A 13525-nucleotide genomic window follows, 5' to 3' on the forward strand; every position below is an offset into this window, starting at 1 on the left:
AGATAGGGTTTCACCATGTTGGCCAGGCTGGTCTTGAATTCCTGACCTTGTGATCCACCTGTCTCGGCCTCCCAAGGCTAGTTTTACAGAGCCAAGACTAGGACCCACATTTCTTGACCCCTAATCCATTGTTTGTTTTATTGTACTATTTGAGAGTTATATAAATAGTATTGTTAGCTTCCCTCCAGTTAACACTGTAATTTGGCATTTGTCTTAAAAACAATTCTGAACTAGATGGAGATGTTAATAATATCACCTTGTATTCATATAGCACTTTTTCTAAACACTTTTCCTTATATGATCTCATTTTTATTTTTTGTTTTTTATTTTATTTTTTTTGGGACGGGGTCTTGCTCTGTCACCCAGGCTGGGATGCAGTGGTATGATCTCAGCTCACTGCAGCCTCCGCCTCCTGAGTTCAAGCAATTCTCCTACCTCAGCCTCCTGAGTAGCTGGGACTACAGGCATGTGCCAATACACCTGGCTAATTTTCGTATTTTTAGTACAGACAGGGTTTCACCATGTTGGCCAGGGTGGCTCATTTTTATTTTTATCATATCTTTGTCAAATGGATAAGGAAGATTTTATTTTTAAAAAGTATACTATAGATTTAAATCCCTTCCTTTTTTCTCTTCTTCCATTTCAGGGTCATGCGTCTGCAGGATGAGCTGGTCACCTTGCGCCTAGAGTGTACAAACCTGTACCGGAAGGGCCATTTCGCTTCACTTGAATTGGTTCCACCCTCTACTTTAACCACTACTCATCTGAAAGCAGAACCCTTAACCAAGGCACCCTATTCTTCTTCTACCTCCTGGTTCCGAAAGCCTATGACTCGGGCTGAACTTGTGGCTATCAGCTCCTCTGAAGATGAAGGCAATCTCCGATTTGTGTATGAACTACTGTCTTGGGTAGAAGAGATGCAGGTGGGTGTATATCCAAAAGCTTATGCAGTACACTAATGTTTACCGGATTTAGCAGCTTATAAGAGGACAAGATTGCTTTGTGTTCCCTGTGCGGATTCCCTTAATTATTGTTATTCCTTCATTTGAGTGATGGGGTCTTGCTATGTTGCCCAGGCTAGACTGGGGCTGAAGTGATCCTCCTGCCTCAGCCTCTTGAGTAGCTGGGACAATGGGTATATACCACCATACCTGGCTTGACTTTCTTAATTATTGATGCTGCCTGAGACCCAAGCCCCCTTCTCCTTAAATCTTGCATGGATGAGGTTGGCACAAATTCTCACAGTCCCATACTGAATAGCATACAGTTTTCCCTTTGGGAATCTTTTTCCTCAGCTAACTGTACTCTAAGTGAGAGCTTGGAGAAAATTGCCATGTCATACATCTGTTATCTTTTTTTAATTAAATTTTTTTGTGTGTGGGTACATAGAAGGTATATATATTTATACGATACATGAGATATTTTGATACAGGCATGTAATGTATAATCACATCATAGAAAATGGGGTATCTGTCATCTCAAGAAATTTATCCTTTGTGTTACAAACAATCCAGTTATACTCTTTTAGTTACTTAAAAATGTATAGGCTGGGGGCCGGGCGCAGTGGCTTACACCTGTATTCCCAGCACTTTGGGAGGCCTAGGTGGGCGGATCAAGAGGTCAGGAGATCAGGACCATCCTGGCTACACGGTGAAACCCCATCTCTACTAAAAATATAAAAAATTAGCCGGGAGTGTTGGCAGGCGCCTGTAGTCCCAGCTTCTCAGGAGGCTGAGGCAGAAGAATGGCGTGAACCAGGGAGGTGGAGCTTGCAGTGAGCCAAGATCGCACCTCCGTACTCTAGCCTGGGCGACAGAGCGAGACGCCATCTCAAAAAAAAAGAAAGTACAGACTGGGTGCAGTGGCTCACACCTGTAATCCTAGCACTTTGGGAGGCCGAGGTGGGCGGATTGTGTGAGTCCAGGAGTTCAAGACCAGTCTGGGCAACAGGCGAAACCCCATCTCTATGGAAAATTAACCAGGAATGATGGCACACACCTGTGGTCCCAGCTACTTGGGAGGTTGAGGTGGGAGGATCACTTGAGCCTGGGAGGCAGAGGTTGCAGCGAGCCAAGATAGCACTGCTGTGCTCCAGCCTGGGCAACAGAGCAGTACCCCATTTCAAAACTAAAAGTTTAAACAAAAAAAAGTACAAGTAAATTATTTTGACTGTAGTCATCCTTTTGTTCTATCAGATGCTAGGTAGTATTCATTCTTTAACTATTTTTTTTTGTACCCATTAATCATCCCCACCTCCCTCTGACCCCGTACTACTCTTCCCAGCCTGTTTTGATTTATACATCCCACAACTAAGTGAGAACATGCGGCGTTTGTCTTTCTGTGCCTAGCATATTTCACTTACCATAATAACCTCTAGTTCCATCCATATTGTTGCAAATGACAAGTTCTCATTCTTTTTTATGATTGAATAGTACTCTATTGTGTTTAAGTACCACATTTTCTTTCTCTATTCATCTGTGATGGACACTTAGGTTGCTTCCAAATTCTGGCTATTGTCAATAGTGGTGCAACAAACATGTGGAAATGCAGATCTCTTTGATACACTGATTTCCTTTCTTTTGAGTATACACCCAGCAATGGGATTGCTAGATCATATGGTAGCTCTATTGTTAGTGATCTGAGGAATCTCCAAACTGTTCTCCATAGTGGTTGTACTAATTTACATTCCCACCAACAGCATACAAGGCTTCCGTTTTCTCCATATCCTCGCCAGCATTTGTATATTGCCTGCCTTTTGGATAAAACCCATTTTAACTGGGGTGAGATGATATCACATTGTAGTTTTGATTTGCATTTCTCTGAAAATCAGTGATGTTGAGCACCTTTTCGTATGCCTGTTTGCCATTTGTGTGTCTTCTTTTGAGAAATGTCTGTTCAAATCTTTTGCTCATTTTTAATTGGATTATTAGATTTTTTTTTCCAGTAGAGTTGTTTGAGCTCCTTATATATTCCAGTTATTAATCCCTTGTCAGATGAGTAGTTTGCAAACATTTTATCCCATTCTGTGGGTTGTCCCCCCGCCTTTTTTTTTTTTGAGACAGAGTCTCATTCTGTCTTCCAGGCTGGAGTGCAATGGCGCAATCTCGACTCACTGCAATCTCTGGATTCTAAGCAATTCTCATACCTCAGCCTCCCAAGTAGCTGGGATTACAGGCACTCGCCACTATGCCCAGCTAATTTTGTATTTTTAGTAGAGATGGGATTTCACCATGTTGGCCAGGCTGGTCTCGAACTCCTGACCTCAAGTGATCCACCTACCTTGTCCTCCCAAAGTGCTGGGATTGCAGGCATGAACCACCGTGCCCAGCCTGTTCCTTTCCTTTGTTGATTCACTGTGCAGTAGCTTTTTAACTTGATGTAATCCCATTTGTTCATTTTAGCTTTGGTTGCCTGTGTTTGGGTGGTATTACTCAAGAAATTTTTTCCCAGACCAGTGTCTTGGAAAGTGTTTCCAGTATTTTCTTGTAGTAGTTTCATAGTTTAAGGTGTTAATCCATTTTGATTTGATTTTTGTATATGACAAGGGACAGGGGTCAAGTTTCATTCTTCTACATACGGATATCCAGTTTTCCCAGCACAATTAATCGAAGAGACTGTCCTTACCCCAGTGTATGTTCTTGGCACCTTTGTTGAAAATGAGTTCATTGTAGGTGTATGGATTTGTTTCTGGGTTCTGTATTCTGTTCCATTGGTCTATGTGTCCATTTCTAGGCTAGTACTATGCTGTTTTGGTTACTATAGCTCTGTAGTATAATTTGAAGTCAAGTAATGTGATTCCTCTGGTTTTGTTCTTTTGCTCAGGATAACTTTGACCATTTTGGGTCTTTTGTGGTTCCATATAAATTTTAGAATTGTTTTTTCTATTTCTGTGAAGAATGTCTTGTATTTTTTATAGGGTAAATCTGTTTTTTTTTTTAATTCTCTCATTAACAGAGGAGTTTATTCTTCATTTTTTGTTGTTGATCATAACTTTTTTTATTTTTTTGAGATGGAGTTTCACTCTTGTTGCCCAAGCTGGAGTGCAATGGTGCGATCTCAGCTCACTGCAACCTCTGCCTCCTGGGTTCAAACAATTCTCCTGCCTCAGCCTCCCTAGTAGCTGGGATTACAGGCATGTGCCACCATGCCCAGCTAATTTGTTTTTTTTTTTTTTTTTTTTTTTTTTTTTTTTTAGTAGAAACAGGGTTTCACTGTGTTAGCCAGGCTGGTCTCGAACTCCTGACCCTCAGGTGATCTGCCCACCTTGGCCTCCCAAAGTGCTGGGATTACAGGCGTGAGCCATCGCGCTGGCCTCAACCTTTTTTTTTTTTTGGAGACAGAGTCTCACTGTGTCACCCAGGCTGGAGTGCAGTGGCACGATCTCCACTCATTGCAATCTCTGCCTCCTGGGTTCAAGCCAAGCAATTCTCCTGCCTCAGCCTCCAGAGTAGCTGGGATTACAGGCTCCCAGCACCATGCCTGGCTAATTTTTGTATTTTTAGTAGAGATGGGGTTTCACCATGTTGACCAGGCTAGTCTCGAACTCCTGACCTCAGGTGATCCACCCACCTCAGCCCCCCCAAAGTACTGGGATCACAGGCATGAGCCACTGCGCCCGGCAATCATAACTCTTAAGTTTAAGCAAGACTACTGTATTCTGCAGTTCCAAGGGGCCCTATTTACATGTGTTCTATGATAGTGGTTCAAATTTGATATTGCCCTTAATCTTTCTAACTCTTTTGTTTTATATTAAATTCTTCCTATGTCCACATAATATATTCCCCATGTAACAATAAATAAAAATATCCCAAAATAAACTGTTTTGAAATTATCTTCCATTGGCCAATAGTTGATGTTATGAATGAAGCTAAATATTTTCAGATACTTCCTTGTTATATCAGTTATGATTGTGAAATGAAAAGACCCCATAAAGAGAAATGCCTAAAGTGTAAAGTTAAGCATTTTAAGCCTGTGAAGTTCCCTTTCCCTTCTGGTTGATTGCTCTAGGAATGTATACCAATAATGCAGCAGGAAAAGCTGCTCTATTGTATAATTGGTGGGCTCTGCTCTCCTGCTTCTTAGGGGTGATGATGGCGTAATTTTTTTGTAAGAGGCTGTAGATTGAAGGAGATGGCCTAGATGTCTTTTGTTCAGTCCTCTACCCCTTGCTTCCTTGTCCAAACGTTGATTCTGACCGTTTTCCTACCAAGCCATTCAGTAAATTATGTGGTATATGTTTTTTCTTTTTCAGATGAAACTGGAACGAGCAGAGTGGGGCAATGACCTGCCTAGTGTGGAGTTGCAGTTAGAAACGCAGCAACACATCCATACCAGTGTAGAAGAGCTGGGCTCAAGTGTCAAGGAGGCCAGGTTGTATGAGGTGCGTAGCCTTCAGAATCCACGTTACGGGAGGTACGTGGATGGAACGGATGAAAGGACGGTACACACAATAAAGCTGTATCGAAGTACCAGGGTGCTCTGGAAGAGAATCATGATGAGGAAGGGCGGTTTATGACAAATTCCCTTTTCACATGAAGTGTTTCTGTTAATCTTTGAAATAAACTTGTGAGAAAAGTATTTTTATTAACCCCTTTTTACTAAAAAGAAAAGTGATACTAGAAGCTGAGAGGTCAGAATTAGTAAGTAGTGGATGCAGATCCAAACTCAAGCCCTCTGCCTCTATAAATTCAGGCACTTTTTACTTCCCCATCTGCCTGCAGTTGAGAGCTGGTATAGAGAAACTATTCACACAGTTTTCTCTCTCCTTCAGTCTCTGTTCTACCTTCCCATTTTATATTTCAACTCTTCCCTTCAAAAAAACAATTGAGTGGGAATCATCAGGCATTGGTTTTGCTTAGAAGCTAGCTACCAGAATTGCTGGAAACATGGGATAGTGAGGTCTGTTGTTTGTAATTACCCTGCTCAACTGTTGCCCACTCAGTGCTGCTCCAAGCTATAAAATGTGACTCGGAAATTTGTTGTCCAAGCTTCTGTTTTCTTAGAGCAACCAATCCATATCTCTATCTAGACATAATATTTGCATAGTTGCAACCATAACACATAGTTTACTTACTCTTTCTCTAATGTATTTTTATTTCATTCTTTTCTAATCAGGGAAAGATGTCCCAGAATTTCCATACCAGCTATGCTGAAACTCTTGGAAAGCTGGAGACACAGTATTGTAAATTGAAGGTAAGTTTCTGCCGATTGTCTTATGTTCTGCTCACTCTGACTCTAGTGTCCCCCAGTCAATTCTCTTACCTAATTCAGAAATCTCCTGGTTTGGCCCTGTTTTGGTTTTCTGCTTATTAGGTTATGCCATTTACTATGCACTTATTCGTATGTATTATAACATTTTCTCAGTTTTCTTAACGGGTCAGAAACTACTGTTCTTGAAAGTTTTAAATAAATATAACCTATCCTAGGTATTGTGCTTCAGCAAACCTGTGGCTATATGCACTTTGAGAGACCAAAACTAAAAGTTTGAGATTGTAGAGAGGGGGCTTTCCCTCTGATCTGTTGTTTTTCATCCCTGTTTATCAAGATTGTCCAGAGTAGGACAGCCCAGGACCATTCTTTATCCAGGGAGCACCACAAAGGCCTTATGAATTCTGTCTTCTACTTAGGATTGACAAGAGTTCTGGGAGTCTTATATCAAACTTATACAAAACTTGAATCCATGGGGAAAAATCCAGAGATTAAAAGCAAATTCATTTCCTGAGTTACTCTCTCCTTTGATGCCAAATGTGCTATCTTCTACACAAAGGCTAGCAGTCTAACCTTATAATCCTTGCTTTGTCTAGGAAACTTCTAGCTTCCGGATGAGGCACCTTCAGAGCCTGCATAAATTTGTTTCCAGAGCTACAGCTGAGTTGATCTGGTTGAATGAGAAGGAGGAGGAGGAACTAGCATATGACTGGAGTGACAACAATTCCAATATCTCAGCCAAGAGAAATTACTTCTCTGTGAGTCTAGCACAGCAGCAGCCCTGTATTATTTATTTAACAGCAGCAGAAGGAGACAGGGGCTAGTCTGCTGAAAGCTTGGGTGGCTGGAGTTGCATTCTGCTAGATAGAAATAGGGGCCCTACTCAGTGCATCCATGCATGTGAGAAGTGTAAATGGAGAGAGGGACAGTAGAACCCTAGAATTAATTTATCTAGAATGCATTTAGAATGGCAGTGTCTTGGGTGAATACAGCAGCAATCTGTAAATTGAGTCATTTCAGAAGCAATACAGCTTTGTGGTTAAGATTATAGGCTTTGGAGTGCCTAAGTTCAAATTCTTATTCTTCCACTAACTAGCTCTGTAACCTTGGGAAGTCATTTGATCTCTCTGGACCTCCATAAAATGAGATAATAGCACCACTTCGAAGCTATCCCCTTCCCTAATAGCACGTATTCCCAAAGGGTTGTATAAAAGATTAAGATTTAATAAGCTAACCTAGACAAAGCATTTAGTATAGTATTGTTTATACTCTGGACTTTCCACAAATTTCTGAATTCTCCTTAATTCATTTATTAACTTTTTTGTTTCAATCTCTTTGTTTGTAAAGTGGGAAGGGAAATTTAACATTGGACAATAGGATACTGCTTTTTATTCTTTTCACTGAAAGATGTAGATAAGTTAGGATTAGTTTTTACTACTTTTAGTATTTTCACACTCAGAAGATTTTTAAAGATTTTGTAAACTATGCAAATAGGGAGTTTCTTGTTTTTGTTTTTAACATGCACTTTAGATACTTTAGAAGGAAGAATGCATACCATAATACAATAAACAGGCTATGTGAGAACTGAAATTAGGCTATAACAGAGATATAAAGAAAGTGCTCTGAAAGCATAGTAAGGATCAGTATCCAGCTTCACAGAAGAGCTGGCATTTAACTTGGGTCCTGTAGTTAATAGAATGTAGTCAGTGGAGAGCATTGTAGGCTGAATAGTCTAAGCAAAGCCAGCCAGTCACTGATACCCATGTCCTGGTGTGTCATGTACTGGTGTGGGTGCTGATGTGCAGGAACTGTCCACTCCAGACAAGTTATCTCCTTTCTGTGGTCCAATGCTCATTCTGTGTTCTCGCATTTTACTCACATCTGGGTCAGGTCCCATGTCCTTTGTGAATATTTTCCAGTAATTCTAGTGTTTGTGCCCTTCTCTGCAATCCTCTGGCATGCACTGTTTATACATCTCATTTTGCCACCAATTCTATATTGTAGGTTCCTTTAAAATAGGGGAGGGAAGGCCGGGCGCAGTGGCTCACACCTGTAATCCCAGCACTTTGGGAGGCCGAGGTGGGCGGATCACGAGGTCAGGAGATCAAAACCCTCCTGGCTAACATGGTGAAACCCCGTCTCTACTAAAAATACAAAAATTAGCCAGGCGTGGTGGCGGGCGCCTGTAGTCCCAGCTACTCGGGAAGCTGAGGCAGGAGAATGGCATGAACCCGGGAGGCGGAGCTTGCAGTGAGCCGAGATGGAGCCACTGCACTCCAGCCTGGGCAACAGAGCGATACTCTGTCTCAAAAAAAAAAAAAAAAAAATAGGGGAGGGAACACAGCTTTTATTTATGCTAGCCACTCCCCACTGCAAAGGGCACTTATTCTGTAAAATTGAATTCAATTTTCAGGAGTTGACAATGGAACTGGAGGAGAAACAGGATGTGTTTCGTTCTCTACAAGATACAGCGGAACTACTTTCACTTGAGAACCACCCAGCCAAGCAGACAGTGGAGGTGTGTGACTCAAGAATATGTGGAGGTCAAATGTTGAGAGGTTGTTGTTATAAAAGTGTTCAAATTAGAGACTTTGTTCAACTGAAAGACTTGGAGGAAGTGTCAGGGATCATTTGTCTTGGGTCTTCTCTCTTTTCATTCCTGACTGTTCCTGTGTCCCTCAAAAGCCTGCAAACATTTCTGTTAGTCTAAGGAGACTGCTGAGAGAAACAATACATTGGCTCCCAGCTTTCGGAGGAAAAGCGGACTTGACCATATTTCTTCAAGTAACTGTCCAGACAGATCCTGACTTGACTCTTGTTGGTGTGGTGCCTTTGCCAAAAGAAGAGAAACAGTGGAAGAATTCTGGAGGAATTTATGCCTGGGTTTTGCTGCCTGGATCATTTACTTACAACTGAGTGTGGAAGAGGCCTTTCCTATGTAACCCCCTCTAACAAAACCATTTTGGATTAAAGGAACACCTCTTACACATGGGAAGCATTGAGCAGATGCCAGTCAAGTATCTCCACATCTTTTCTGTTGGCTTCTCTATCATTAGCAGAGTTGTACTTGGAAAATAGTATTGCACATATATATATATATTGAGTCTGTTAAACTCATGCCCTTCTGTCTGTGTGCTTGTTTATTGCAGGCTTATAGTGCTGCTGTCCAGTCCCAGTTGCAGTGGATGAAGCAGCTGTGCCTGTGTGTTGAGCAGCATGTGAAAGAGAATACTGCTTATTTTCAGGTATGATGGATTTCTGTGTTTGTGTATGTGTGTACATATGTATGTTGAAGGTTAGATTACAAACACATCTGCATTAGTGTGCTTTTGCTGTATAAACCACCACCTTAAAATTTAGTTGCTTAAAACAATAGTCATTTAGATAGCTCGTGATTCAGTAGGTGAGCACTTTGGGCAGGGCTCAGCTAAGTGGTTCATCTTATCTTGCCTGTCTTACTCATGGCTGCAGACAGGCTGGGGGCTGGTTGGTCCCAAATGGCATTGCTCATGTCTAAGAGTTGGCTAGGTGCTGGAGCACCAAGCCGTGTGTCTCTAGCATCCAGTAGCTTTCTTCACAACGTGGCTGTGTTTCATAAGCAGCAAGAGAGAGCAAGTCCTAGAGCACAAGCCCTTTTTTTCTGCTTCTGTCACATTTATTAATGTGCCTTTGGTTAAAGCCAGACATGTGGCTATGCCTAACTTCAAGTTAAGGAGAAATAGACTCCACTTCTTGATGGTAGGAGCTATAAAATATTATGATCTTTTTTTTCTTTTTTCAATCTGTCAGAACATGAAAGAATGTACTGCTGGCCGGGCACGGTGACTCATGCCTGTAATCCTAGCACTTTGGGAGGCCAAGGCGGGCAGATCACTTAAGGTCAGGAGTTCAAGACCAGCCTGGCCAACATGGTGAAACCCCTTCTCTATTAAAAATACAAAAATTAGCTGGGTGTGGTAGCACACACCTGTAGTCCCAGCTACTTGGGAAGCTGAAGCAGGAGAAATACTTGAACCTGGGAGGCAGAGGTTGCAGTGAGCCAAGATCACACCACTGCACTCCAGCCTGGATGACAGAGCAAGTGTCTTTAAAAAAAAAAAAAAAAAAAAAAATACTGCTTATTTTCAGGTGAGGTGGGAGGAGGAAATAAGCTGTTATCTCTGTTTTTGCCCTAATTTTTTTTTTTTTTTTTTTTTTTTTTTTGAGACGGAGTCTCACTTTGTCGCCCAGGCTGGAGTGCAGTGGCGCGATCTCGGCTCACTACAAACTGCCTCCCGGGTTCACGCCATTCTCCTGCCTTAGCCTCCTGAGTAGCTGTGACTACAGGTGCCTGCCACCATGCCCAGCTAATTTTTTTTGTATTTTTTTAGTAGAGACGGGGTTTCACCATCTTAGCCAGGAAGGTCTTGATCTCCTGACCTCATGATCCGCCCACCTCAGCCTCCCAAATAGCTGGGATTACAGGCATGAGCCACCATGCCCGGCCTTTTGTCCTAAATTAAATAGTCTCCCTGATTATTTCATAATATGAATTGAAACATTTGATCACTCAACCTTAGGTTTTTCATGAAATACACCCCACAGCCAAGTACTGTACCTAGCCAGAAGTCAAGAGGAAAGAGCAGTGATTTCTGAGGGGGTGAAACAGCTAACTTTTCTGTAGGGTAAGGTTTGGGGTAGTCAACACTAATATTTTGCTGCATGGCTTTTTAAGCCCTTCGGTTTATGTTTCAGTGGTCCTTGTAATGAACTCTCACTAATCCAGTAAGGTGTAATCAGCTTTGCTAAGCTCTGCATAGTAAAATTGTTCTTTCTCAGTTAACATTCCGGGTGTTCTGATGTTTTGAGCAGAAGGCATCCTTCCTTTGTATTCCCATAGTTCTTCAGTGATGCGCGAGAGCTGGAGTCATTCTTGAGGAACCTCCAAGATTCCATTAAACGAAAATATTCCTGTGACCACAACACCAGCTTATCCCGCCTTGAAGACCTGCTCCAGGACTCCATGGTGGGTGTTGCCTCAGTGGGGATGATTACTTCTGAGAAAGAGAGTAAACCCTATCCGCTGCTGCTGTTTATATCCTTGAAAGCTCCAGGGCAGTGGGCCGTTGTTGTAATAAAGTTTGGCTTACATTCAAATAGAGTCTAATCAATGTTGTTCTGTCTCTTTCCTTTTTTCCTTTTCTTTTCTTAAAGAAGTTGCTAATAAGATTTCTTTGGGTATGTTATTGAAGTAAAGGCCTAGTCTTCTCCTCTGAGCCACTTTGAGCTCCTTATACTTTCTTTGCATTTTTCCTGTTTTAATGTAATGGTTGGAGCCAAGGATGAGGTGTTGAGCATGAAAGAAAGGTTGAAGGGGATTAGTTTATCAAATTCTTTGTTACTCTCATATGCAAAAAAAGAATTAAAAAAAAAAACAAAAAACAAAGAAATACACCTAAGTTAAAATTTTCCTCCTTGGTAGTTTTCTTTTGGATGATAATTAAAATTGATTTTAATTCAAAGAAACATGTAATGTAATATTTGTGCAGTTATTTATGAAGCAATATTTTTAAGAAATAGTTTTATATTCAGTATTTAGTTCAAATCAATTTTATGTTCATTTTCTCCAATGAATTATTTCTTCAGGAGTGCTGGTAATTAGCAGAAAGATTACTTGTGTTTAGTGAATGTACATTACCCAGAGTTGGCAAGACAAGGCTCAAGCTACATCTCAAATTAAGATAGAAATGTATATGTAATAAGGAACCTACTTTTCCTTTGTGAGAAGCAAGGGGAACCTTGCATTTCAATAGAAAAGTCTAAATAAGAGAACTAGAGTAACCCAAAACAGTTCATTTTTTTAGTGGGTAAGATGTGAGCATTTGTGAATATAAGGGTTTTTTTTTTTTTATTTTTTTACACTTTCAGGTATTGTAAACCTATGAGTGGTTTTACATTCACCTGGGCAAATAGTCTGTTAATTTAATTTGGAATGAAGGATGAAAACCTGACTTTTCAGATGTTGTCTCTAAAATGTCTCTCTCGGAGGTACTACAAGTATGAAGGAGGAATATAATCCTTGGCTATTATCTCCTCCCTCCCACAGAGTACCTTCTGTCATAGGGTAACTCCTCTGCAATGGTTGTCATATCTTCTCTTCTCGAGGGTCGCTGCTCTGTTCCCTCCTCTCCAGGTCAGGGTCATCGGGTTGGCGGCGTCATCGGGGCATGGAGTCACCTGGGTCTGCTCCTCAGCTTGTCCGTCAGGTTCGGGAGCATCTGTCCTGGCTTCTGGTTCTTTTCAGAACTTTTACCACGCTGAGCACTTGGTCTCTGGAGCTTGAGCTGTTTGGCTGTGGGTTAGACAGAAATTGACATCTTATTTCAAGGAAACTGAAATGGGTAGACCAGCTCTCAAGTATGGAAATGTGGCTGTCTCCCTGATATATTCCATTCCTCTTTCTTAACTAATAAGTTAAAGTTGTATTTCTTCCAATCATGCTCCCGGGGACAGGCACAGGTAGTTTATTTAAGCATTTCTTTTTCTTTACTTGCATATTCTTAGTTCTTTAATGGCATTTCCTAACATTATTAACTCTTTACTCTCATCGCATCTACATCCATCCTAAGAAAGCCATCTTCTGGGGAGACTTTTACACCTCAAAATGGGCTTGAAACATCCGGGTTAATGGATAAAGTTTATCTTTTACTCTTTAATGGAATTGGTAATGGTTTACTACCAATTTAGTTAACAAGAAGTTTATTCGTTTTTAAGATTATTGGATTTGCAGAGATTTGAGAGTTTCAATTTTGCATGATACTTCTTTATAACCAATCAAATTTATATGAATATAGCACAGCAAATACTGAGAGGTAAACCCTAAATCATTTGTCATGATACCTTCACCAACAGCATTGTTGGTTGAAGAGCTAAGATCTTTCTCTAGAAAACTTGACTCAATTTAGGAAAATAAAATATTTAGAGTAGAGCTTGGGAGATATGATTATTTTTAAAAATTTAAATGAGTATAACTAGCTTCTCCTAAGCAAAAAGGGAAGAACTAGTTTCTACCAGGGAGAAATTGACTAATAATAATATATCTATTATTGATTTTAACTTTCATGTTCTCTGAATCATGTTTAGATAAATTTTTTATTAGCTATATAGCTGTATTTGGAAGCTAGAAGTATTTGTTTTTATTTTGGTTTTTGCATGTGACTTTATGGTTCATTGAAAGTGGCACAGGGAGAAAGCTGCAAAGTTTGAGTGCAAAAGCACTTGGTAGAAGACAGAAACATTCTCTCCTTTTTTCTTTATCCTTGTCTAAGTCTTTAAGATG

The 13525-nt window shown here is 40.7% G+C and overlaps 1 protein-coding gene across 18 annotated transcripts in view; it reads left to right on the forward strand.

The window, feature by feature from the left end:
* LOC104675570 (microtubule-actin cross-linking factor 1) overlaps positions 1-13525 on the forward strand; it is a 392257-nt gene that overhangs the window by 188027 nt on the left and 190705 nt on the right. For all 18 annotated transcript variants that reach the window (XM_030942495.1, XM_030942497.1, XM_030942493.1 and 15 more), the window contains 7 exons: positions 647-923; positions 5252-5380; positions 6115-6192; positions 6804-6965; positions 8621-8725; positions 9357-9452; positions 11087-11212. In XM_030942495.1, the coding sequence (XP_030798355.1) occupies positions 647-923; positions 5252-5380; positions 6115-6192; positions 6804-6965; positions 8621-8725; positions 9357-9452; positions 11087-11212 (973 nt within the window). The remainder of the gene's footprint in view (positions 1-646; positions 924-5251; positions 5381-6114; positions 6193-6803; positions 6966-8620; positions 8726-9356; positions 9453-11086; positions 11213-13525) is intronic.

This window comes from Rhinopithecus roxellana, chromosome 12 (genome assembly GCF_007565055.1).
Source record: "Rhinopithecus roxellana isolate Shanxi Qingling chromosome 12, ASM756505v1, whole genome shotgun sequence".
In the NCBI taxonomy this organism is placed as follows: domain Eukaryota; kingdom Metazoa; phylum Chordata; class Mammalia; order Primates; family Cercopithecidae; genus Rhinopithecus; species Rhinopithecus roxellana.